At 40.3% G+C, this 20,671-nt stretch overlaps 3 protein-coding genes across 3 annotated transcripts; 2 read left to right on the forward strand and 1 right to left on the reverse strand.

Moving 5' to 3' along the window:
* Window positions 1-733: 733 nt before the first annotated feature.
* On the forward strand, window positions 734-15,154 carry LOC138584346 (BAR/IMD domain-containing adapter protein 2). Its single transcript, XM_069656556.1, has 15 exons — window positions 734-1,122; window positions 3,277-3,421; window positions 3,538-3,613; window positions 3,711-3,797; window positions 4,339-4,400; window positions 4,660-4,731; window positions 5,500-5,637; window positions 6,542-6,694; window positions 7,178-7,354; window positions 7,722-8,364; window positions 9,055-9,262; window positions 9,455-9,517; window positions 10,514-10,682; window positions 10,817-10,857; window positions 11,853-15,154. The coding sequence occupies exons 2-15, from the start codon at window positions 3,374-3,376 to the stop codon at window positions 11,923-11,925; spliced, it is 2,010 nt and encodes a 669-aa protein (XP_069512657.1). The 5' UTR covers window positions 734-1,122; window positions 3,277-3,373; the 3' UTR covers window positions 11,926-15,154.
* Window positions 15,155-15,778: 624 nt separating this feature from the next.
* ndufa3 (NADH:ubiquinone oxidoreductase subunit A3) lies at window positions 15,779-17,012 on the reverse strand. The gene is made up of 4 exons (XM_069656315.1): window positions 16,981-17,012; window positions 16,660-16,734; window positions 16,090-16,167; window positions 15,779-15,973 (listed from the first exon to the last, which is right to left on the reverse strand). Exons 1-4 carry the CDS (start codon window positions 16,985-16,987, stop codon window positions 15,882-15,884), a joined length of 252 nt encoding a protein of 83 aa, XP_069512416.1. The 5' UTR covers window positions 16,988-17,012; the 3' UTR covers window positions 15,779-15,881.
* Window positions 17,013-17,096: 84 nt separating this feature from the next.
* tfpt (TCF3 (E2A) fusion partner) lies at window positions 17,097-20,637 on the forward strand. Its single transcript, XM_069656314.1, has 7 exons — window positions 17,097-17,293; window positions 17,565-17,666; window positions 18,296-18,418; window positions 18,854-18,924; window positions 19,008-19,077; window positions 19,857-20,012; window positions 20,188-20,637. The coding sequence occupies exons 2-7, from the start codon at window positions 17,565-17,567 to the stop codon at window positions 20,260-20,262; spliced, it is 597 nt and encodes a 198-aa protein (XP_069512415.1). The 5' UTR covers window positions 17,097-17,293; the 3' UTR covers window positions 20,263-20,637.
* The last annotated feature ends 34 nt before the right edge of the window (window positions 20,638-20,671 follow it).

Here is a 20,671-nt window from a genome sequence, read left to right on the forward strand (position 1 = left end):
CACAAAGTAAAACATACAAACTTTATTTTTAGTACCAAAACTAAAAGTATTTATTAAGCAGAAAGGCCATGACATCATTCTGTTTAATATAACTGGATTATAATTCTTGATGCATTAATATGTAAGCATCAGTGTAATGTGGTAGTTCACAGGGGGACTAAATTGTGCCATTTTATGCACTGCTGCAGCTTCACTTCTAGTAGTTCATCCAAATGAGTTTGTTGATTTATTTTGTATTATGAATCTGAATCTGTAAAGCAGACTAGCTGGTAACTATACTTCTCAAATGCATGTAGTGGAGTGCACTCAACACTTGAGTCTTTGTACTTAGTTACTTTAACCACTGTGTAAAAACTATTGAACTCTTTGTGGACCCACCACTTAATCCCTCCTCTCCATCACCTTTATTTATTCCATTAAAAAGTCCCTAATCTGCAGTAAATTAATGTATGTAATGCAGTAAATGAGGAAGGGTCCATGCAGGGCCTCCTCCTCCTCCTCTGTCCCCCCTCTGAGAATGGGGAGCAGGAACACGGTGATGGTCTGCGTGTATGTAGGCCAGTGATAGGCCTTTGCCTGTGCTGTGGCTTAAAAAGTTCAAGTCATTATTCTCCTCCTGCTTCTATTCAGACGAGGTCCCGTTGGCTCATTGTTATTCTGCCCGAGTGACAGAGAGAGAGGCAGAGGGAGGCGGACACAGAGCGCGAGGCTCGCTGCTCTGGGAGCTGCTTGTTCTGGGCGGGGGTTTCTAGTCGGTGGTCGGTTTTTCTGCGGGCGTGAAGGCATGTCGGTAATCGGCTCAGTAATGAGGAGAGGTACTGAACGGCACCAAATATCTGACCCCGATTCCTGGGAGTAGAGAGAGGCAGAAAGAGGGAGGAAGTGTGTGTGAGAGAGAAAGAGAGGGGGAGAAAAGAGGGGGAGAGAGAGGGAGAGGGCCATGTGAAAAAGGGGTGGAGGGGAGCTGAGATTTAGTGCTCTGCTGGATGAAACAACCCCCCACTAACTAACGGAGAGGGAAAGTAGCCTAATAGGAAGAAAGGAGGGGGTGTTGTACTCTTCATTTAACACTCAAAGACGCGCAGGAAGCCTTTATCGTTTCCCACAATGACATCTGAAAAGGTATGTAACTTTTTATTTGGAAGAAGCTGAATTATTGTTGCAGTTTTACAAATGGAAGTGGAGCTGAGGGATCAACAGGTAGCTGTGACTGAGCTGCAGTGAGTGGGCAAATGGCAGGGAGCATTTTTACACTCAGGACAAACATCCACTCTGCAACTTCTTTTGCATGTTTCTATCTACAGGTTTATTTTACTTGTCGGCTTTTTTGTTACTTTTTGCCACAGTAGTTCAAATGAAAGTACTTGTTGAAATAAGATATGATGGTAATGTAGCAGTAAAGCAGTCGTCTGCTTTAGCTGCAGTGTAAATGGATCTTTAGATGCATAAAACAGGAGGAAATACCTTTTGAAACCACTAAAATGCACTATTATTAGAAGTATGAATCATTTCAACACAGGTTTCTTTTTGGTGAATCACTTTCAGGGCTGCTATGAAATGTCAGAGAAAAGTGGAACATGTCTTCAGTTGCTACTTTTCTCCCATCATAAGTTATAAGATATACGGTTTACTATCATATATGTCAGAGAAAACATCAAATCTTTACAGTTAAGGAGGTAAAACCAGAGATTTTTCTTGCATTTTTGCTACAAAAAGACTCAAATTTAATTGACAATAATGAAAATAGATGCACATTATTTTTCTGCTGGTTAACTAGTCATTTACTAAACTCATCTTTGCAGCTTTATGTGACATTTATGGTTTGTAAAACAAACTATTAGAAGTAATTTCCAGAGGCTGAACCACATGAATGCATCTTCTGTATCAGTGTCCCAACCACCTGCAGACTGCTCCTGTTGCATCCTGAAACAAACAAGACTTTATTTCTTAGATCTAAACCACACTAAAGGGAGAACACACACACATGAACGCTTTCATCTTCAGTGTTTCACTTCACTCCTGTAAAAACAGTTTGAAAGCCCTTTAAACTAATAAAAAAGTAGCAGCAGACTGTAACAACTTCCCAAATCACTCACTACACCAGGGTGGCCCTAATGAGCAGGAGTCTGGAAATGTTTTCTTTGTGTCATATACCATTAGTTGATCTGGGTCAACGTTTTCTCTGTAATCTCGCTGTGATAACAAAGGAGGGCTGCTCAGGGGAAACCGGGAACGAACGTTTTACCATCAAATCCAGAGTGGAAATCCTTTGACCCCCGGATCAGTCCCTCCTTGATAGTCCCCTCTGCTGAGGAAACATCGTTGTCGCGTGTTTGTTCAGCACTTTGACACCTGCGACTCGCCCATTGTTCTTATCTGAAATGGTGTAACTCCTCTGGCACTCGAATCTTGGAGAAATATTTGGGTTGCCGTAATGTTGCGAGGCGATAATGTAGAAACTGGCAGGCTGAGACGCAGAGGAGAGCCGTGTGAAAATAACAGGGCTGCCCTCAGATGTAAGCCAGGACGGTCTGACATCCTCATCACTTGTTGTGGTGGTTGAGTGGCCTTAAAAGCCCTCGAGTAAATCCCACACTTTGATTCATTCATAGAGCAGGTGCTGCTGCTCAACAGTCAGGTCATAGTCCTTAAAAACTAGGGACAAGCTTCCAGAGAGTTTTCATGCCTGAAAATCTCCCTAAAATATCACAACGTAGATGTTTTGGGAGGTTTTCTGTACACATGGTAGTTTTAAGATTAATGTGTTACAACATCCCAGAAAGTTGATGGAAACGCTGATTATATTTCTCAGGCTGCAAGGTTGCATCTTCAAACTCTTTGTCCTGTCCGACCATGTGTCTAAAACCCAAATATAGTCAGTATTATCTTAATTATCACAAGTGAAAGCAGCTAATTCAGACATGGGAAGCGAGACAGCAAGAGTGACTGTTTGGTATTTTCCATCAACAATACTTGTTGATTAACTTCCACAAATCATTTCAGCTTGAGTGCAGATAAATGGAAATAAGTGGGGGCGTCTTTGGTCACGGTGACCTTTGTAGCATGTAATACCCCCCTCTGTTTCCTGTCTGCCTCCTCAGTGCTGAACTTTCAAATAAAGGTGAAAATGCCCCAAAAAGCAAAATCTTCAAAGAAGGAAAAAAAGAGTGCTTTGACGTCTGCTTTCCTCTGAGGAGGTGAAGCTTAAAACACCTGAAGTTCTGGGGTACATTTTAAGATCATCACTCACTGCACCGTATCTTTTGTCTCTTTTAGGGGGTTGCTGTTTGCCGTGAAGAGTAGGGCCCTGAACAACAAAAGGAGAAAACAATACAAACACACAAAGTGGCTGCTTGTAACTAAGAGGAGCAAAATGTCTCGAACAGAAGAGGTCAACAAGATGACTGAAAATGTCTACAAGGTAAGACGGCCCCGACAGTGAACCTCAGAAAAGATGCGAGAGATTTGTTTGTCTTACACAATCTTACACAATATGTTGTGAAATGAGTAGAAATGTCTGCTTATTTTTGCCAACAGGGGATTTTGGACCAGTTTAATCCCAGTCTGAAGAACTTTGTGACCATGGGGAAACACTATGAGAGAGCACTGACAGGTGAGCCAAACACAGGCTTTAAAATGTGTCCTCATAGCAGTGAGCTTACACAATCACTGAACACGATATTTTCCCTAATATATATTCTCCTCTTCAGGAGTAACTGTGGCTGCCAAAGGGTACTTTGACGCTCTGGTGAAACTGGGAGAACTGGCGAGCGACAGCCAAGGCTCCAAAGAGCTGGGTGAGTGAGGAAAGTGGGGGAAGAAAGTACAAAATAAATCTGCAATGGCACCTAATAAAGTGAAGAGAGTCGACTTGACAGCTGCAGGAGAAGATGAAAACAGTCTGCTCGCATGTGTCGGTGAGGGAGGAGAGGAAGACAAGAGGGGACGAGGAAATGCAGAGAGAGGGAGAGGGAGGGAGAGAGAACAGAGGGAAAGGGAGAGAGTAGGGTCATTGTTGGGAGATTAACAACACCACATGATCTCATTGTAATGCTGAAAACAGCGGGGGAGGCAGGCAGGAGAGTCGGAGGGCGAGATGCCAGCCACCACATACTACAGCGCTGTGTGACCGAGGGAGGCACTCACAGCTGACTGCCGCTTTGTAAACCAGAAACTGTGTGAAAACAAAGTTTAAAGACATTTTTATCGATGTGTTGTGCGTATGTGGTGTGTCTTTTATGTATAATTAAAACAGTGTAGTTTCTGCATGCACTGTGACTTACTATAAAAGCAGATGATTACTTTTGTATCTAAATCAAACATAATGTTTCCTCACAGGAGACACACTGTTTCAGATGGCCGAGGTGCACAGACAGATTCAGGTGCAGCTGGAGGATGTGGTAAGACTGCACCGAGACGCTCTGCACAAATTATTTCACGCTTCAAATTATTACATTCTAACAATATGAGTTTTTTAGCATGCAGATGCTGTTTAAATGATAGAAAATCTTAATAAGTGACCAGAAAGAGTGCATTTTGAGGTGATTAAGATATTGCAGCCTGTGATGGTGCACGTTTTCCTCGATGCTCTGTGCTGAGGCCTTGCCTGTGGGTGGTGCAGTGTCTGAAATGTTTGTGTTTGGTTCTTTTTATCCACAGCTGAAGCTGTTTCACTCCGAGCTGCTCGCCCAGTTGGAGCAGAAGCTGGAATTGGATATTAAATACCTCACAGTAAGTCGACACGTGGACTCAAACATCCCACTCTCAGTATACTGCAGTGTAGAAACTTCATTTCCTTGTCATTGTTTTTGCTCTTGTTCTGACTAGAAGGAAAGGCAGTGATATTCACCGTGATTGTTAAAATTGCACAACCACACACAAGTAGTGCACGAAATATTAAGTCCATCAACTTTATTTCATGTAACAATCATTTGACAACTGTTAGTTCTGACCAAGTAATTTGATTGGACAAGAGGCTTTTCAAAAGTGCGGATATAGAGTATAATTGCACTGGGACTTTAAACCATGTGTATCACTCCTCTCTGATGTTTTGAATACTGTTTGTCAACATTACAGCAGTTGGTTGTTGTCTGGAGTTTATTCAACTTTGCTGCCAAAAAGATATTTTCTAAAAAAAACCTTTGAATTAAACAGTGAATTGTAACATATATATATATATTTATATAGATATATGCCAAGTAGCAAGAGTGCAGGAAAATGTTTGTGTGCTTGGCAACAGTCCAGTTCCAGTCAAGTTGTGATCTAGTTGTGTTGATGAAGACAAAGGAATTATTAAATAATAAAAATAATTCTCACTTATATCTGCCGCCTGTAGAACCGTTGTATAAAATCAATAACACACTCAAGTTGTGCTGTTGTACTGAATATCAGCACGGCTGTGATTGTTTCCTATGACTGAATGACACCATGCTAATATCCAGTGTAAGATCACTCCATCTTGTGTGATATTGCTTAATTGATCTTCCACTTTCCTCTCAGGCCACCCTGAAGAAGTATCAGAGTGAGCGGAGGTCTAAATCTGAGTCTATCGAGCGCTGCCAGTCCCAGCTGAAGAAACTGCGCAGGAAAAGCCAGGGCAGCCGTCACCCAAACAAATACGGAGACAGAGAGATGCAGGTGAGTAAAACCCAGAGCTGAAAAACTAGGTGTCTAAAGCCCCTTTCCCATTAGTCAAAAAACCCGGCTTTTTTGCTTAGTGGGAAAGGTTACAATCACGGCAATGATGGGAACACAAAACGGGTTGACACGCTAATCCCTACCCCCTTTCGACACGATGCAATGATGCGCACTGAAGTTCTGGCCGCTGTTGCACTGGCAAGACAGCGAGGTGACAGAGCTTCTTCTGATCCGAGGGGGAAAAAAATAAGGCGACAGATTTCTGGCGTGTTTGTGACGTCAGACGGTGACGCAGCAGAAAAGAGACTGAAAGGAGTATACTTCACTGGCAATGGGAAAAGAGTAAATCGGCATTTATTAGCGGGTCTTCCCTGGTCTGAAAAACCTGCGCCAACGCGCTAATTTTGGTTGGAAAGGGGTATAAGACACATTTTCTTTTTTTGAGCAACAGAAATCCTCCAAACAAATGGATCATCTCACTCAGCATTACAGCAGATTAAACACCACGCTTATGTGAGCGTTTGTGTAAGAAATAGGCTGCTGTGAATGAGCTTAAAGAACAATCTGCCTCAGCTGATTTTTCAGAAAACAACTTAGTGTGCACACATATTCCTGGAGGAAGAAGGAATTATATAAGAGGATGAACTGATTTAGCTAATTAGAGTGTGAAAATGAGAAATAAAAGGGGAGCGTGAGGGGGTTATTCGAGTGGAAAAGGTCATCGGGGCATTGATGGTGTTTTGTGATTTGGATCAGGATGTGATGTCACACGTCCCTCCAGGTCTCTGTGTTGCTCCTCTCTCCTTACACAGACCATTAAAGGTCACTTTGTCTTTAAGTGCTGTGCATGTGACTGTGGCTGCAGGAATGTGCTTTAAAAAATCTGTCTGACTTTTGTCTTCAGTTCGTGGAGTTGATGAGTCGGCGTCAAGGTGAGCTGGACACGCTGGTTGCCACGGGTTACAAGTCTGCGCTGACTGAGGAGAGGAGACGATATTGCTTCCTGGTTGACAGACAGTGCTGTGTTACCAAACTGCTCATCAGCTACCACTCCAAGGTGATGGGCTCACATCTACCCATTTATTTATTTATGTTGCATCATTTTAGCTTTCTTATGGTAAAATATTGAAATACAGATTTTATTGACCAAACTGTTAGTTAATCCTTTAACAAGTATGAGCAATCAAGCCCTGACGTAATACTCATTAAATCCTAGAATTTGTTTATCCGCCACTAGAAATAGATCCTAACAAATTCACAGTTTTCATTACGTTTGCTGAAAACTACTGCACCCAGCTGTTTTATGAAGTACTCAGCCTTTTAATATAAATGATGTTAATGTGTTTTTGGGACCCATTTTATATATTTACTTCAGTAGGAATGACAGTGTTTGGGCCTGGGAGCAACAGGCAGAGTAGGGAAGTTGGAAAGTTAAACCTGTGCATTGTATATTTTTGGCGAGGGTTTATATAAGAATGAAATAACTTCTTTATCAGTGTGTGGTTTCCTCATTTTTGTGCCTGTCGTGAATATTATCCAGGTGAGAGAGCTTCTGTCGCAGAAACTGTCCTCTTGGCAGCTCTCGTGTTCTCAGCCAACAAAACTACCGGAGCGCGCTCTGAACCTGCTGCGTCACACTGCGCCTCAAAGCTCAGGGGCTGCTGGCATCGCCGAGGTCCTTCGCCACACCAAGCTGGGCTCTGCTCAGCCTGAACAGGTGAGATTATCTTTGTTTTTACTGGTTCAGATGTTTACTTTGGGTTGAGTTCAGCAATTTTAGAAGTTTAAGTTTGCAATCTCAGTTTCTCTATTGTTTGTTTCAACAGAAAGATTATGTCTGGGGGTAGTTTTAAAACCCTCTAAAGCCTCACAGGATAAACAAAAACGTGCAGGTTTATGTTTGGCACAAATCAAGTCTATTATTATATCAACTATTGGCTTTTTTTTAACAAACAGGACAGCCATACAACCGTAAAAAAAAAAAGGAGAAATGAAAGAAGAAAGAAAATAAAGACATTAACATAAAGGCACCTGCAAAATGTCTGTTAGTCACCATGTGTCCTCTTGGTTCCTTTGTTTTTCAGAGGCTCTCTCTTCTCGAGATCCCTACCATGTTGAATGGAGACTCCAGTCGCTCCCAGCAGCAGCGCTCGCTCCCCTCCTCCTCCCTGGGCGAAAGCTGTCCTCCTCAGGGCTCCCCGCAGACCTTCTGCTCTCTCTCTTCTAGCGGAGCTGCTGGAGGTTCATCTCAAGGAGCGTCTCCTCAGCACAGCAGCACTCCGCTCAATACATCTGCCAGCCTCATTCCTGAAAGCAGCACCAGCAGCAGCCCCAGCCCCGCTGCATCCACCCCGACCCCGTCCAGCAGCTCGGGCCAGCAAGGCCCCCTCCTCCTGGCCACCAACACCTCCAACCTCTCCCCGTGCCTCATCCCCTCCACCGTGATGTCGCTCAGTCAGATCTCCCCGACAAGCGGCTCCTTGCTGGGCATGACTCTCCCCATCACCCACAGTGCTCCTCACAGTCCTCCTCTGCCGCACAGTGCTCCTCTCTCCAGGGCCATGACTCCTGTGCAGCTACTGCACCAACAGGTGGGACCAGGAGGGAGCAACACTTCATCACCCTCACATACTCCCTGGCTGCTGAAGACGACTGACATGAGTGCAACAGCAACACTCCCACTGCCGAGGAGACCCAACAGTGAAATGAGGCTGGGCGGCTTCCAGGGTAAGATGTCATAATGGTTCTCTGTGTATTTGAACGTCTCCGTCCACGTTTTTATGGATGTAATCATCAATCTTTTAGTCCTTGTTTAGGGACAATATGGCTACTGTGGTCAGAACTACAACAGAAGAACAACTGGTGTATCAGTTTACAATACAGCCAAACAAATTTTTAATAAAGTTTATAAAGATTTCTATCCAAAATAGCTGCAACATCTGATTTAACACAAACACACACATACACGTGTAGTTTCCAAACAAGGCAGCAGAGCACAGTTAGTTTAAAGACTTGGTTACCTTCCTGAATAGTTGGAGATGTGTTGCCTTCTGGCTCTGGTCCTTTTACTTCCTCTCTAGTACGTTTCATAGTAGGCTTTTAATGTGAGCAGCAGTAGCAGCAGCATGGTTGGTACCTTAATACAGCTCTATAACAGCTGTTTAATAGTAAACACTAAGCAGTAGCGCTAGATTACATGCATGCATTATTCCAAATCCCTCGTTTGTAGGCTGGTGATTTAAATCCAACGCTGGCCGTCTCTGCCTTTAACAATGAAATATACAATGTACTTAGACACTCACTTAGTATAAAAGATTGTATGGCTATTGATAAATACGTTCCAAACAACAAAAGTGTCTAAAACAGGATGTGGTTTCATGAATATGTCAAACAGTATAACTTTTCTCGTCCACCTAGGCTCCAGTCTCCCGAGGATAATGCCTTTATCTGGACCTACACGTGTGGAGGCCATGTTTGCTCACTCTCCCGGAGAGGCGGAGGGCGGTGGCGGCGGCGGAGGAGGTGGAGCTTGCTTACTGCACTTCCAGCAGGGTGACAGCATCACCCTGCTCATCTCTGAACAAAGAGACGGGTGGCACTATGGTCAAAATGAACGGACTGGACGGTATGATTTAAAACCACTCACACAGAAGTAGAACTTGGTGAAATGTACAGCAAGAGAGAGAAGCACTGAATGATGGTCTGGACAGAGGAGCTGGATAGAGAGATATAAGAGTTTTCTTCGTCCAACATCTCCTGTCTTTGTGCTTATAGCTCATCTCATTTTATTATTAACATATGGTCATTTTCTCTACAGGAAAGGCTGGTTCCCTTTCTCCTACACTCAGCCACAGCACAGTGCGATGGATCACCTCGAGAGGTAAGTCAGAGAAGGACAAACTTTGTAGGTTTTAACTTTGTTGATAAACTTTGACACTTTCAGTGACAGAAATCAGCAGAACTTTAGACAGTAGGAAGTTACAGCCTTCCCCATAGTATCATTATTGTTGCTGCTAATGCTAATAGTAGACCTGTTGACTTCAACTGTTACAATTACGATTACCTCAGCCTTTATCATTACTCTGCTTCTCTCGCTAATTTATTTATTTATTTAATTTGCTAATCTTCACCCTAGTCTACCACTATTATTGGCATTGTAACCATAAGTATGTGTCTGTTGTTGTTCATGTAACAAGGACATATGTTGTTGTTGTGGTAACAAGAACATATGTTGTTGTTGCTCTCTTTGCCTGTCTCTATCCTGCATCTCCTTCTATCCCATTTTCGGCCCATCCAGTCGAGGCAGATGGCTGTTCAACATGAGTCTGGTTCTGCTCGAGGTTTCTGCCTGTTAAAAGGAAGTTTTTCCTTGCCAATGTGCCGAATATTGCTAAGTGCTACTCATGGTGGATTCACGTTGGGCCTCTCTTTAAATAACATAACAAAGAGTCGGTCTAGACCTGCTCTTTCTGTAAAGTGTCTTGAGATAACTCTGGTTATGATTTGGCGCTATACAAATAAAATTTGATTTGATTTGATTTGATTTGAAGTTACAGCGCTGGTTGATTCACAGAGATAACAAGGGGGTCATTTTATCTTAAAACTTATGTGACACCCTTTCCTTTCTCCATCTTTTTCTCAATAAATGAAAACATCTTTCATGCCAGAGAAATAGAAAGTTCACATTAGGTTATAAACAGAAGAATGATACTTGCTGTTTGCCCTCACAGTCTTTCCACTGCCCCTTTCCAAACAATCGCTTCTCTCTCCAACACCAACAGCCATGTAGATAAAATAACGTAAAACGAACATCTCTGACTCTCATCATATTTCCTTTGTCTTTTTCGTCTATATTTTTTCCTCCCCTTCCTTTTAGCTCTCTTTTCCTATCGAAGGCTAACAGCACCAGTACAGGCCAACTCGACAAGCTGGGAACTCAAGCTACAGCAGCTCTCACCCCCGAGTCAGAGGAGGAGCGCTCCCTTCCTCCTCAGAGGGTCAGCACCTTCCGGCCTCGTCCGTACAGCATGGCCGACACCAACAAGGTTAGACACATGAGACCTTTGGGAGGAGGCCAACAGTTACAGATTTGTTCTCCTGACTGACTCTTGGGATTATCTCAGAGGATACAGATAATGTTGATTATGGAAATTTCACTTAAATCATCTCTGCATTACAGATCACTTCAGCATTGGCCTCTCCACCGCCCTCCCCAACCAGGTAAGTTTTGTCTGTTTAAAGGTGCTCTGTGTGTTTGATTAGGGAGACAAATTGTTATGTCAAAGTCAGCGTACTTGTCACATTACTGTTTACTTAAGTTATCTTTGGTTGGGCTTGGGGGCTACAGTTTTAAGAAACAAAAGACTGTGTTAGTTTGGAGTTGTTTACCAGGTTGGAAGGGTCTAACTAGAGAAGCTATAATAAGGATATTATTGTAAGGTTAGGATTAATTGTTTTGGTGCTTAATTTGACCATTCTTTCTTAGCCAAGCTAGCTAGGTCCACTACTTTAGCCCATGACATACTGTACAGGCATTCATCTCAGGGTGGGAAGCCCAGTTTCCCCTATAATGTTGTAAGACAGTGGACAGGGAAAATCGGTAGGGACCTGCAACCATATAGCAAAGTTAAACAACAAATTACAACAATATACCATCAGACAACAGCTAATGTGAGCATTTGCCGCTTCTTGGCTTATATTACCCCTTAGCTAGGAAGTGGCTGAATGCTTACATTACCTTTTGAAGGTGTTATACAGTAGGAATGGCTTATCCTAGCTAATGGTAACGTTAGCAAGAAAGTGGTTGAAAGCTAACATTAGCTGTTGTTTAATGGTAGCTAAGGGTTTTACAAAGTTAAGTCTATCTATGACCATCCTACTGTATCTTAAAACACTTTCAAAAGGTAATGTTAGCATTCAGCTGCTTCCTAGCTAACTGTGATATTAGCAAGAAGGCGGCTGAATGCTAACATTAGCTGTGGTCTAATAGTAGCTAATATGTTGTTTTAACTTTGCTTTGTCATTGTTAGCATGTTAGCATGCTGACGTTAGCATTAAGTTCAAATACAGCCTCACAGAGCTGCTGTGGAGTACTACTGTGTTTAGGTTTTTATGTGATCTTCCCGCTACTGTATGAACAGCACACACTTGCTCAGGTGCCCCTTTAGTTAATGAAATGTGCTTTATGTCAAACATTTAATTTCTCCTTCTTCTAGGATCAATCCGTTTGCCCACGTCCGACTCAGAAAAACTGTCACCAACGATCGCTCTGCTCCCATCATTGAGTAAGCGTTTTATTCACACAGCAGCAGTCCTGCTCTCTCTGGTTTGTTCTTCAAACTTCAGGTTGAATCCTGGAAACAACCCTCTGGTTCATGTTGATTCTTTGGATGTTTTTTTTTTTTTTTTGCAAATTAATTAAATACAGATGGTGTTAAGTGTTAAAAATGTTAAATTAGTGTACAAACGGTTTAAGTGTAAAGATCTGTTATACATGTGATTTCAGTTATCAGTAATTAATAGTAAAAATGAGAAACAAAACCACTAAAATATGTGAAAATATCAGAGTGAAATGTGATCATTAAGATCAAATATAGCCTAGTTTTAATGACACAGAAGTAAGATGTTTGGCTTTACTTAGCTTAGTGTTTGAGATCTTCTTTGCTTGTCAAGAAAAACTAACATTTTTAGGTTTTTACTCACCCATGAAAAATGCCCATAAATCTTTTTCTGTCTTACGGTGCAATTTTTTCTCAATTTAACCTTTATTATAGTTTTTGGTTGTTTTTTGTGCCATATTAAGAAAATCTTCTTTGTTTGGTTTATCTAGGGACTGGCTCCTCATAGCAGGTTGTGAACTTTCACTTTCATGTAACTAAGTGTTATGGGAAGAGGACAGGCTCCTTCTCTAAAAGTGCTATTACGATATTATATTTTTTAGAAAAGCTGCCAGACTGTTGCAATTTTTTGGTTTTAATGAAGTTAAACTTTATGAATTTATTAAGTGTTTATTTTCTATTTCAAAAAAATGTGGTATGGTTGAGAGAGATTGGCGTGTTTTATTGAAATTGGCACTGTGAGTTAATTTTGTGTCATTTCTACTTTAGAATTTCTGAACACGGAAAATGCTGTTCGGATGTTAAAGTGGTAACCTCGAAGATCTCAGATTCGTTCTCTTTGGGGGCCCCGCTAATTGCGGGAGCACACTTCCCAGATATCAAAACGGTGTCGCATGTGTGACGTCCACGGTTGGCTCCGGTTGTAACTCTCGATTTTCCTCGCTGACGGTCGCTTTCCTTTTTAGACTGTTTGCCTTCATCTGAGTGTCGAGTTTGTTTCTTTTTCCTTTGATTTTCACTTATTGTTGAAGTTGTATCTGTAGTCATCGATCTTTTCTTTGTTTGTTCAGCCATAGTAGATTACTGTTTACTCGCAACACTTGCAGAGACCGGAAAAGCAGCCGCTTAGCTCCGCCTACCCTCTCTGGCAGACCAACCACTGCTGGCTGATGGAAAACGCGTCACTAACTGGGCACCGCTTGTGATTTTTTCCGCGAATGTCTCCACAGACACCCAGTCTGTAATACTGCACATGCAAAGGCTTTCATCAGTGGACCATAGGCTCAATCACCATTGTGTTACCTCATTTGGCGATAGTGACTTAACAGACATTTATTTAAATGAAAATCTTTGAGATTATTACTTTAAAGTAGTTTTATCTTAATTCCAGCTAACACAACACATTCCGCTGCTGTGAAGTAACATATGAGTATTTTATGTAAGTGTTTTTTTGATTAGTTAAACTCTTTACTTGGCCTCATAAAAACAAGTTCTACCTTAAATTTGATTATTCATAAAAATGACTTGTGAGTTTGTCAGAGGAATATTTTTTTAATACAGACCTACAACAAAGCCTCTGAGCTTCACAGACACAAACTGTGATGATTAATAGTAGAACATTTGGATGGTGGTATTATTGAAAGAAGTGTTTATTTTAGAAAGTTGCATTTTGTGGAGGGTTCAAAGTGTTAAGAATGAGAGATTTGCCTAAATAGTCTTTGGATTTGATGTGTTTTTGATTCCTTTTCAGTCCCAAATCTGAAGCTAGACAACATCTAGGCTAGTTGATTGTAGTTGTATGTTTACCAGTCAGACTGAGCAGAATCTATAAGAGAGATGTGAAAGCCAAGACAGAAGATAAGATTTATTTTAAATGGGGGAATGTATTTATGAAAGTGATGATGAAAGCATACCGGGAAGTTGACCAACGTCTGAGCAAGTGTTTATGGTAAACTAGAGATATCCAAAGTAAATCCTGTAGCTCGGTAGTTGCCTCTAGAAACTGTGGTTCAAAGGTGACACTTTGTATCGGTGCAACTGAAACTGTTTTTGTTCTTGTTGTATTTGTTTATGTGATCTTTTAGCACCTTGAAGAGTCAAGAAATCGCCCACAAGGGTTGTAGAAAATAATTTCTAACAGCTTATATATCACTTTGAGTAGAATGGCATTATTAATAAAGGTGACAGCTAAATGATAGAGCTAACGCTAGTCATGCTTGTAAATAGTGCTTAAAAATGTGTGATTGTATGACTTTTATTTAATTTGTTTTTATAAATAATATTTCACTTTGGGAGAACATTTGGACTTTGTAGAAGCAGTATACCTCTGATATCGGAAACCACGCACAGCCGTCAGTTGTGTTTAAACTGAACAGGGAATAAGACTTGACACAGTGAAAATACAGACTGTAATTATTCATCTACATAGCTAAAAGTGTTTTAAACTGAGAATATTGATTCATTTATTCTTAAATCTTTAAGTAATATGTGTCTGTTGTAGAGACCAGTATTAGAAATACATAAAAACTAAAATAGAGTAAAGTGTGAACTAAGTTTGGTGCAAGTGAAAATATTATAAAACAAATAACTTTGCTCTCTGTGCATTAAAGAAAGTGTCTTAAAATTAGGCAGCAGAATTAATTTAAATTCTGCAACATATGTTCAAATGAAAGTGTGAAATATGTTTTAATAATTACATAAGAAGTTTATTAAAAATATAAATGTTATAAATATGTAACAAGAATAATTGTATGGCAAAATCAAAAAGCAAATTTCCAGCTGGTCCTCAGGAGATTGTGTATGTGTATAATCTGTGCAGTGTCAGCAGTCCTTGGAGATGGAGGCACTTTATGTACAGCAGGACGCACAAATCTATGTTACTCTCAAGCTGTGGGAACGCTGCTGCTGAAAACAGGAACTAACCAAAGTCCAAAACTCCTCTTCCAAAGTGAAATATTGTTTCTACATTGCACACCCATTTCACACAGCTCCACGGTTCTGTTTAAAGAAAACAAAGCAATGTAAACGCACCATCAGTCTGCTCTCTGAATTACATCGCCATGAAATCCTGGTGACTGCAGAAGATGTTTTATTTTGATGATGAATACTGCTGAGGAAGACTTTCTTCACCTGAAACACTGAATATTGACGTGTTGTTAAATAAAGTACTATGAAGGAAATGTTTGCCCGGGTTGTTATCTTTATCTATTTCCTAGAGAGCAAATGTGTTTGTGTTTATTGCAAAACATATATTTAATGTGCGCGTGTGGAGTCCACATTACATTCACACTTCATTTATTTGTTTCTTGCAGTACAGCTCCACATTTGGTTCAGTTACCTCTGTTACTCATGCAAGCAGAGTAATGCTGGTATGAAACAAAGAATTCAGTCCAGCTTTGTCAAGTTAAGCCTCTTTTGAAGGATCAAGGTTGTGTAGAAGCTTAGTTTCAAAACTCTAATGCTCTGCTCGGGAAAATCAAACACAAGTATCAAGTATTAACACCGAGTTATGATTTCTGACGGAGAAATTTGATTTGTTTCACATTTGTGGGTGTTCACTGATGTTAGTCTGCCAGTCCTGATGGAGCCCCGTGGATAGAGATCATGCACACTTTTTTAAAACATTACTTGAGGTAAATTTAAAGTAAATTCTAAAAGCCGATTGCAAAGGATTATGTTTTAGCTTTATGCGTCACAGTATAAGTGGGGACAATTATGATGAATTTTGATCAACTCTTGTGTTTTTTCAGAAAACGTTTTATTCCTACTGTATCGAATGTATCCAATCAAACGTGGAGCAAAAGTTGAATTAAATAGAGAATCTTTATTGTGGAACAAGTGGAGCAGATCCGAAGACACATATGAACAATGGGAACAGCACAAGAATTGATTTTGAGATCTGTGAGGTTACAGCGTTTTGAGCCATGCCAGGTTGCTTCCTTTAGCTTCACACGGATGGTCAGGGATATCGGCCATCTTTCCGTCATCTCTCACAGGGACTGCAATGGGACAGTAAGGAAAAGAGGCTTCAATAAGTGTTACATTTATAAAACACAGAGCTGGCTCACATTTGTATTTTATCTTTCACTGACAAACAATCGGGACCAGTCTTTACCTGGGTAGTTGTACGGTACAGCTGAGTTGATCATCCCTGAGTATTTTGTGATTGGGCTGATGAATGGTAGAACAAAACCTGAGGAAGTAAAAGTTTTATTAAGTTATTGTACAATATATCAATTAACCTTAATTTTCTTTCCATAATACTGAGCTGACACACTGTATACATTTACTTTTGATGTGCTTTAGGTTTATCTGGTTATCTAAGCAAATCACATTCGCCCTTAAATCAAACTTTTGGTTGCTTTTAGTAGTATAATAGCAACCTACTGTGTGTTCTCATGTTGAGATTTTGGCTAGATTCAATTGACAACTGGTAACCACCATATCTTGAAATGTGAATAAATTATGTTCATGCACATATATTACACAATCAATTATATGAGACTGGGCTGAAAACAGCTGGGGTAAAGTTGATCTATAACTTTAACATCAAATATTACTGTATCTGCATCACCATTAGAAGTTATGCTAGCCCTTACAGTGTTTCTCAAACAAGTAGTAACATGTTGTGCTCACTTTCTATCAGACACAATTCTGAGCTAAATGCAGACGGCTGGTTACTGACCTAACAGTCCAATAGCACAGGATGCCACGATAACAGGCTCCTTGTTCCATGCATTCTTTAGAAACGCTCCGATTCCTGCGGGGGAAAACACAGGACAGGTTGAACTACACCTACAGTTAGCTAACGTTAGCCACCGCTAGCAATACACCCAAGGTCACGTTTTTCGTTTAATTTCGACTGGATACCGTCGTGTTAGGCTTAACATGAGGCATACTCGGTGTGTTTTTGGATGTTTTATTTATGTATTTATTTTGCCTTGAGGTCATATTACATGTAATTTCATAAAACAGATGTACGAAAGATGACAAAATAACTACATACCCGCCATGTTGTCTGGTGTAGTTTTCAAGCGAGCGAGTGCTCCTGGGAAATGTAGTAACTACTTAACCAACGTCAAATTTCGGCGCCCGTCGCATAAAAACATTGCATCGGCGACCAAGGTATGAAATGGGAGCTGCTTCGCTTTATGTTTGATTTCAGTCAAGTATAATGTCAGAAAATAATGCTAGCTAACCCACTTTACCTAATACGCAGTTTATAGAGTAGAGAGACCTCATGAAACGTGTTACAGTGGAGATTTGAAACAGCTGCTGCTGAGCAGACATCGGCGTGTTTGGACTGATAATTAAAAAATGTAAGTACTGGGTACATGTATAGTATGTTGGCTATAATGATAGTCTGTATTGGATGATATAGGTTATTTATCCGACGATTATTCACGTATTACTCCAATTTACCCAATAAAACGTCAGTGATGTTTATAACAAGTTACCAAAGGTCAAAAGTAATATCTTTAGCTTTCTTAGTTATACGACCAGCAGGCAAAGGTATTCAGTAATGTGCTAACATTATTGTTATATATTTTTAAAACTATAATGCAGTTATATGTCTCTGTTTCTCTTCAGATGATGGAGGATTTCTCTGGTTTGGCCCTCCCTCCTCTGTTTGGAGGACACATCCTGGAAGCAGAGCTGGAGCCTGGCGGTGTGGAGCTGGGACCAGGGGAGGTAATGTCAATAATCATGGTCATAATGATATTAATGTTGATGTGAAATAAAGGTAGGTTAGGTAATATAGTCAGGATGCACACTTTAGTTATTCTGAGCTTAATCCAAAAGGCAACTGGACTTGGTCGAATTTCATCCGAAAGGCTTCTTCAGTTCAATGGTGGACAGAACTAGAAATACCAGCCTCTGTAGGTCCTTAGTATGCTAATAGATGTGTAATCAAGTTGTTATATTTGTTGAAATTGTCTTTAAATCTCAAAGGTAATAAAAAGGTAATGAATAGCATTGGACATAGCTGTTTTTGTTGTCATTAGTATTACCAAATTCAACACAAGCTTTTGGCCTGCAAATGTAGAATATAATATATGGTTTGGTCTAAAGAAGCGATCACACTCTTGAGCCAACACCTTAGTTAAATATGCCACAAATGTGATAAATGTATACAAATATTTGAATTAAGAGTGTTTTGTTTAAAAAGTGGGGTCATATGTCTGAAGTTTAATGGGTGGAGGAATGATATGCTTGGATTTAAGGTCATTTCTGTAATGTTTATTGTCTGAAAACCTCATCGTAAGAGATTCAACAACTGAATTTTTGCTTTAGACCTGTTGGAATGTTTTCTTCTCCAGGTGGAGCTGGGTCCAGGAGGCAATGAGCTGCTGGAGAGTACAGCACAAGAGGATGAAGAGAGAAGAGCTCTTGATAAAAGGAAATATCTGGCTCTGAACAGGAGATGTAAAGAAATCGAACAGGTGTGTGCAAGCCTGCATGTGCATGCATATCTTATGTTATTTTGCACACACTTCCTTCCTGTGTGTGACATAAGAATATGGGTCATAGTTGGATCTATTGTCATTTAGTTCCTGATTCCTCACGTAATTCATACGTATGTACTTATATGTGTATGTATATTTTTTATTCAAACCAGCACTAGTTTATAAAACATTTTTATCCAGGTCAACTGATATGATTGTGTAACTGTAAATAAAGGACAGAATAGGCTTTCTTTTCAGCAATGCCTTTGGATTTTATTGAAAAATACTCAGCCACTTATTTTGTTACTTTTCCTCAATGTTTTATTATAGCACATACAGTATATCTGTAAACAATCAGATATTGGACATATATTGGTGTTACTTTTTTAAGTATGACAGTGTGTCTGTAGTCACTCTGAATGTGTCTTTCAGGTGAATCAGAAGATTCTTGGTCGCCTTCATCAAGTACAAAGAATTACACGGCGCTCGAAGAAGGAGAGACGGTACAAAACCCCATCACAGTCTAACATTCTTCTGAGATGTTTCCCATGTGTTTGCCCATTTTATGATTAAGTTCATCTTACAGGTTTCTCATGAAGACTTTAGATGCTCATGGGGATGACTACAGAAATGCCCAGCTCACGATACTTCTAGAGGTGAGAATTAGACAGACAGGTAGCCGTATGAGGTGCATTTTAAAGAACAGAAGAATGCACTTAAACATCCAGATTTTGGAAATAGTTTTTAGCAGCTTGGAATATATTTTTTTAAATTCATCCATGCCATAATATCGCTTTGGCTGTGATCCAATACCCATACTAGCAAACTATTGAGTATACCAGAAACCATCACATGTATGTCTCAAGCAGTGTGCCAGAAATACCAGGATGTCCTTTGACATCTGGTCACATTTTGTAATATGCAAGCTTGCAGGCTTTTTTTTGCGATTTTGACCCAATATCATGTGCACAGCACATGCATGTGCATTTTCACTGATGTGAATATAATTCTGCATGCAAGTTTTTACCATATGCACCGCAAAGTAAACCAGTAAAGCTCTCAGGGTTGACTTCAAACTGTATGTGCATCTCTGTGATGAGTGATGCTTTGTACCTCGAAGGCGACCCATTTTAACAACAATAACACAATTTTGCACTACAGACTGCAATGGATTTATTAGCAAGCGGGTCAAGGTTCAACTATCTGCCATTTGTATGCATAGTACATGCAAAGTACGCACTCTGTAAGTGCGGTTGCAGATCATTCTATGGTTACAATAAAACGTTTGTGGTTTCAAACTCAAGGCAGATATGGTGGAAGAAAATGTATGCACTTTAAATTCTGTTGGTCATTTCTGATGCATGTCTACCTGCGTGTCCACCAAAATTCAGAAGCTTCTTTCATGTTCGTTTGAATTTTTCACCTGCTCTTCCAGGATGAGTCGGGAGCACATTTAGATCCTGCTGCTGGAGTGGAGGAAGACCGACTCAATGGTGTGTCCGGTTCTGCTTCGTCTGCATCTTTGCATCACGCTGCTGGACCAAAAAAGAGGAGGCACCGAATTCCACGACAAGAAAAGGATAAAGATCAAGTATACTAATGCTTTTATTCTCACAAAGTGCTCTGTGTCTTGTTGCGTGTGTGATTCTGAATGTATGAATGAGTGATTTAAAATGTTGATTGTGTTTTTTTCATGTACACAGTCAGACACCTGACAGTGCAGAATAATTGATTTCTTCTGACTTATTTTCTGCTTGTTTTTCCAGGCTGAAGCAGACATGTCAGTGTTGGCAGAGACACAGTTTGGAGAAATGCCCAGTCCAACCTCTCTGTCTCACTGAACGTTGCACTGCCCTGGATATGATGATGATAAAGGAGCACAGTTTCTTTTACTGTTTAGTAGATGAGCCTTCTCCTGTTCAGCCAGGTTTTGCACTGTGTGTACTTTTACTTGAACATTGTGAACTGATCGAATGAACGTTAACTAAAATTTAATTCTCCTGGTACATATTTTGTATTATTTTTGCTTTTATATTTTGTACTGACAACACATAATTATGACCAGTGATAAACTGTGCACTGTCATCACTGGCAACTCAGATACAATAATAGTAGGGTAAAAAACTTCTACTAATTCATAATCCATTCTTGGATGATATCAATGATTTCTTGGTTCATGATTTGTCTCAATTAAATATTTTTAATGTAAAAATCTGTGTCTGTATCCATGTAACGATGTTTGTAGTTGAT

The sequence above is a fragment of the Semicossyphus pulcher genome, unplaced genomic scaffold, assembly GCF_022749685.1.
Source record: "Semicossyphus pulcher isolate SPU_LCO1_2020_fin unplaced genomic scaffold, fSemPul1.0.p SCAF_9, whole genome shotgun sequence".
NCBI classification, from domain to species: domain Eukaryota; kingdom Metazoa; phylum Chordata; class Actinopteri; order Labriformes; family Labridae; genus Semicossyphus; species Semicossyphus pulcher.

Coding starts and splice junctions, on each gene's coding strand:
- LOC138584346 (XM_069656556.1), top strand. CDS start 3,374: ATGTCTCGAACAGAAGAGGTCAACAAGATGACTGAAAATGTCTACAAG. Junction 3,614..3,710: donor CTATGAGAGAGCACTGACAG/GTGAGCCAAACA, acceptor TCTCCTCTTCAG/GAGTAACTGTGGCTGCCAAA. Junction 8,365..9,054: donor GAGGCTGGGCGGCTTCCAGG/GTAAGATGTCAT, acceptor TCGTCCACCTAG/GCTCCAGTCTCCCGAGGATA.
- ndufa3 (XM_069656315.1), bottom strand. Junction 16,168..16,659: donor CTGTGCTATTGGACTGTTAG/GTCAGTAACCAG, acceptor TTACTTCCTCAG/GTTTTGTTCTACCATTCATC. Junction 15,974..16,089: donor TGTACCGTACAACTACCCAG/GTAAAGACTGGT, acceptor GTCCCATTGCAG/TCCCTGTGAGAGATGACGGA.
- tfpt (XM_069656314.1), top strand. CDS start 17,565: ATGATGGAGGATTTCTCTGGTTTGGCCCTCCCTCCTCTGTTTGGAGGA. Junction 17,667..18,295: donor TGGAGCTGGGACCAGGGGAG/GTAATGTCAATA, acceptor TTTCTTCTCCAG/GTGGAGCTGGGTCCAGGAGG. Junction 20,013..20,187: donor AAGAAAAGGATAAAGATCAA/GTATACTAATGC, acceptor TTGTTTTTCCAG/GCTGAAGCAGACATGTCAGT.